The sequence below is a fragment of the Curcuma longa genome, unplaced genomic scaffold (assembly GCF_044706935.1).
Source record: "Curcuma longa cultivar G26 ecotype Majalengka, Jawa Barat unplaced genomic scaffold, ITB_CL_G26_1.1 contig_25107, whole genome shotgun sequence".
Classification (NCBI taxonomy): Eukaryota; Viridiplantae; Streptophyta; class Magnoliopsida; order Zingiberales; family Zingiberaceae; genus Curcuma; species Curcuma longa.
Window position 1 is genome coordinate 1 of NW_027432643.1, and position 5,315 is coordinate 5,315.

At 36.0% G+C, this 5,315-nt stretch overlaps 2 protein-coding genes across 2 annotated transcripts; both read left to right on the forward strand.

Moving 5' to 3' along the window:
* The first annotated feature begins 7 nt into the window (after positions 1-7).
* On the forward strand, positions 8-1,463 carry LOC141818504 (protein DJ-1 homolog C-like). Its single transcript, XM_074705983.1, has 3 exons — positions 8-143; positions 656-793; positions 870-1,463. Exons 1-3 carry the CDS (start codon positions 84-86, stop codon positions 1,185-1,187), a joined length of 516 nt encoding a protein of 171 aa, XP_074562084.1. The 5' UTR covers positions 8-83; the 3' UTR covers positions 1,188-1,463.
* A 1,566-nt stretch (positions 1,464-3,029) lies between these two features.
* On the forward strand, positions 3,030-3,954 carry LOC141818505 (sterol carrier protein 2-like). The gene is made up of 4 exons (XM_074705984.1): positions 3,030-3,259; positions 3,336-3,396; positions 3,495-3,594; positions 3,678-3,954. Exons 1-4 carry the CDS (start codon positions 3,137-3,139, stop codon positions 3,757-3,759), a joined length of 366 nt encoding a protein of 121 aa, XP_074562085.1. The 5' UTR covers positions 3,030-3,136; the 3' UTR covers positions 3,760-3,954.
* Positions 3,955-5,315: the final 1,361 nt, after the last annotated feature.

The window sequence follows — 5,315 nt, forward strand, 5'->3', positions numbered from 1 at the left end:
TCTTGAGGCGAGCAAAGGTGAATGTTACAGTTGCCTCGGTTGAAAAATCTAAACGGATAATAGGTTCTCAAAACATAACACTAATGGTGGACTCATCAATTACGGATTCTTCAAAGTCAACATATGATCTTATCATTCTTCCTGTACGTCAAAGTTTACTACTATCTTCTCTTCGCCTTGGACATTTTGTTTAGATTATTATGAACTGCTTTTTTGTCTTAATCATTGTCACATCAACCTACTACTTACTGCTGGTTTTAGACCATGTTCTTCCCGAATCATTGTGATTGAATATTATAGCTAACATGTTTACAAGATAAGCAAAGGGTAGAAGCTTTAGGTTGTTTGTGGGATAAAAATATTGAACTCACAAGTTCAACGTATATACTCTGTACACAGACCTATCGAGAGGAATAGAATATTTTTGCAAATGCTTTGCTTACAGTTTGTAGGAAAACACTTGGATAACATTTATGGTTTGAAAATTTGTATAATGAGAATAGTGCTTTTATGCTTGTTAGAAAACTTGCAGTTTGCTTTCCAAGCTCTGTGACAACAGTTATTCGATGTTGCAGTTTAGGTTTGGGCACGTCCTTTTTGTACTGGTATCTTGTTGGATTCTTTATAAGCTAATCCTTCTCCCCTTATTTTTAAGGGAGGAACTGCTGGAGTCGAGCGATTTCAGAAGTCTAGAATCCTGAAGAAATTGCTCCGGGAACAAATGAAAGCGGGAAGAATATATGGTGGCATCTGCTCATCTCCAATAATACTACATAACCAAGGCTTGTTGAAGGTGATCTTGTCTGATTGCCAAACTAAGATCTTCCAAGTCTCTAATGCAACCGAATTAACCTGTATTTTCTTTACAGGATAAACTCGCTACGGCTCATCCTGCTGCCATTGCGAAGTTAACTGGCAAAGTCGCTGAGAATAGTGGAGTGGTAATAGATGGGAAGGTCATTACTGGAAAAGGTCTCTGTACCGTAATTGATTTTTCTTTGGCCATTATAAGCAAGTTATTTGGAAATGGACGGGCAAGAAGCGTAGCTGAAGGGATTGTGTTCGAGAGTATTCGGGGTCCTGAGAGCCAAAACCTTCTTAAATACTTGCAGATGTTGATAAGAAGATTACATAAGCATAGAACAAGGACACAAATTCGAGATGCATTTGGATATCAAAGCACATGATGTATGAGTCAGTTTGGAGCTGTGTACCATCATGATCAGATGATTATATTCATTCATTCTCGAAAGGACTGCAACTGTTCTTGGTGCTTCTCTGAGGCAATTCACGGTTCATTCCTATGATCGATCATTGTTCTTCATGTTTGATAATGAACAGATTGAACTTGTGCAACAGATTAAACTGGAAATCTATGCTGCAGAGGATGGATGATCTTGTGCTCTTGTAGTCTTGTTGAATCTATGGCTTAAGAACTCGTGCCAGGAGCTGTCACTGGTCAAATTTAGTACACTTTTTTTAATGATTAATGATTAGTAATTTTAATTTGTTTTTTCTCCTTCTATGGAATAAAGTTAACATGTTCATGAGAAATCATGTTTTCTTATGTAGGTGATTTCTTAATTTATATGCTTATTGATGAATATATAATTAGTTGAATTTTATATTGTAATATTCAGTTTAATAAAAAATTATATATGATAAACATAAATCAATTATATATTCGAAAGGATAAGTTTATTTACTGAACTCCTTAGAGAATTATATTTTATGATATAAATGTTATTAATATTGTTTGAAATAAATATTTCTAAATCAAATATGGTCCAATTAGGTTATAATTTCACTAGCTATGACATTGGCCCAAGCACAAAGAAGGGAAGGTGAATCAATTAAAGAATGATGTATAAGTTGTGCTTTGAAATCATGAGGAAAGATAAGCGCAAGATAGTGAAAAGCATCTAACACTTTATACGCTACAATGTAAACCCTAGGTAAGAAAGACATTACCAAGATAATTTCGAAGATGAAGGATGGAACTTTGGACACTTGAAAGTGATTGAAAACAAACTTGGTGGAACAACTAATGCCCTAATCAACCAAAAAATCTTATTAACAAATCTTGAAAAAAGTTTGCTAACACAAGTTAGGTTAACCTACTAACCATCCTTAGTCGACCAAACCAACATTTATGACAACTAAAACTCGATGTTTGAACATAGATTTGCCTAGCCTCTTGCTTAGTTCGAAAAAGAATTCGATCATCCAAGCTTCATTGCTAGGTTGGTCCACCAAGACTCAACAACCATATATCCTATCTAGTTGACCTTACAACCTTGTAAATCACCTAAAACTCTAAGACAAACCTAAGGTTTAACTAAGTCCCTCTAAGGCTCCATACATCATAGAAAAAGCTCTCTAAATACAAACCCTATCTAAAAACTAGATTCAATCTAATACAATCATTTTTCTCAAAATAAACTCAAAAATACAATATGTAACCATAAGTTTAACATAGCTTCTTTGAGTCCTAAGACTCAATAGATCAATCAAATTAATCAATCAATCTTGATAAAAATATTCTTGTTCCTCATAGAATTAGCATTATTATTATTATTATTATTTGATAATAGATTGATGACTTTTTTTGATTCACTTATCGAATAAATTTAAAGTATAATTTATGCACGTTTAATAATTTATTTCCAAACCACCCTTGATTATAGTTCAAATTTTAATGGGAAGATTTTATTGATCTCTTTCTTCAACATTTAAATCCGTCATCATCTAACGATCCCATACAGTTGGCCCACATTATCTCTAAATGTCTTATGAATTTATTAGGTAGGCAAACCAAGAGAACAAACTATCTATTCTTTAATTCGTGGTGGGATGAACCAATATTATCTTTAATTCGTCATTAAATGGTGTAATGAGATTGTGTTATTGGTGTGATTTGCCAAACGGGAAGAAGCATCATTATCTTTAATTCGTCATTAAATGGCGTAATGAGATTGTATTAATGGTGAGACATGGCAAACGGGAAGAGCACCATTTACTCTCAAATTAACTGCTTGTCATAAATAACGTTGCGGCCCATCCAAAATCTCACGTAGATCCACGGCGACGGAGAAGGCAGGTAGAAGAGCAATCGGAGATCGAGGAAGAAACGGCGATGTCGACCTCGCTCAAGTCCGCGGCTCTTCTAGAGCAGATGAAGGTCCATCTCGCCACCGACGCTGGAAAGCAGATCTCCAGCAAGATAAACCTCGTCTACCAGCTCAACATCGCCCCAAAGGTCCTTCTTTTCCATACTGGTTCCCATTTTCCCCAAACCCTAAAAAAATTATATTCCTTGCTCTTTCGCTCTACAGAAGATTGGAGTGGATGAGGAGATCTACGTTGTCGATCTCAAGCAAGGAACGGTCACCAAAGGTCTGTCCTTTCCCTATTTCCCATCAATTTCGTTGTTCATGTATCATTCTAAAAAATGTTTTTTTTTTTCCAACCCCCCCTTTTGAACGACGAGTTAGGCCCGTATGATGGGAAGCCAGATGCTACCTTTTCCTTTACGGATAACGATTTCCTGTCCATTGCGACAGGGAAGATTAACCCGCAGATTGCATTCATCAGGTAATGTTCCGCCTTAAATTTATGTAAAGAAAAAGTTTTTTGGGGGTTGATTACTGATTTTTTTTTCTCTTGAATTATTACAGAGGCGCGATGAAGATTAAGGGAAGTATAAGTGCGGCTCAAAAGTTCACACCTGATATCTTCCCCAAGCCATCAAAACTTTAAACCGGAAGCCTGGTGATGCTCCCTTTACTGCAAACTAGTGTATGCTCATTGTTCTGCCTGTTCTTGTCTTTATAAAATAAAAGATAAATGAAATCAAAATCAGCTAAAGGTTTGAGTAGCATCATTTCACTGAATAAATCATACTCTTGTTATCTGTAGAGGTTATTTTCATAAATGAAATAGTTATTATGTTAAGTAAGTCTATTCCTAATTGTTTATTTGTTTGTTCAGAAATTACTTCCACAGTCTTTACCAGCTTCCAAGCCCTATTTCTACCTCTATTGATTTTCTCATGTTGTATGATATGGTATTGTTGTTTACATTGCACATTTGCCGAAGAACTTACCCTTGGAAGCCATCTAACATCAGCTATTTTTAGATAAATTAGATAGATACTAAATCGCACAGCATTTATTTTATACCAAATTACATCCCCATCATAATGTTTCCCCATATTGTCGTTAATTTTCAAGCCCTCCCAAAATCAAAATGTAGCCGATTTACAAATTAGCTTGCCAATCAATTTACACTTGGATTTTGGAGGAAACTCAACCAATGATAAGATTTGAAAATTTTATTGCCAGTCAAAAACCAATAGTGGAGCATGATTTGATCAAAGCCAAACCAAACGGGTATCTTCATTTTGTTTCAGTCAGTATAAAAGGAAAATTTTCAGTTTGTTATTCTTCACCTATGCATGAATGACTGAAGCTGTTTATATTTTAGAGTTGAAAATTTGTTACCTAGAGAAGAAATAGGATACTCAACAGAATTAAGGATTTGTTAATTCTAATCACGCGCGTATCTTATAGATAAAGTTGACTCTGTTTTGTTGTGTAATACTTGAGGAAATATGTATGGCACTGTTACAGTTTTTTTTGCGTGTGTTTTTGTTATTTTGTTATATTTTTTCCCACAAGCATTTAGTTTTCTAGTAGTCAAGATTATGTGGTGTTTGCTTCTATCAATCACCCCTGTGGCTCCTATCTAGTTCTTATTTTAGGTTGTGAGTCTAAGGGAAAAATATGAACATCTTAAGAATCAGCTGGATTGCCTGAACCTTCAGTAGATTCGCTCATAAGTCGAAATGGCTATTCATACTGTTCTGGCTAAATACCGTGGATGATCAAGCCACCAGTCAACAAATAGTCCTATGCAAACAACCTCTTGGATGAATTAGGATGCGGGAGATGATCCAAATCTGAAACACATTTCAGAGAAGAAGTTAGACTGGTACCACGTAGTCCTGGCAAGCCACTCCGACATTCAAGTTAGGGTTTTGAAGGAGATGGTGGAAAGAAGACAATGCTAGTAGAGTTTTCGGAAGCGAACCTCGAATGTGGTGGTGGGTTAGATATTTTATAGCTTGTTCTAGGCCCCTCCACGCCGGGTAGGGTAGCACCCTTATAGCTATCTGCAAAGGGGGATCAGATCTGACAACTATTTCCCTTTGACCTTATGCGCAGAAAGAGGGGTATCTGAGCGGATCGGGTCTGACAATCTCGTATTCCTTTTGGCCTTATGTGCAAAAAAAAAGGGTATCTGAGGGGATTAGA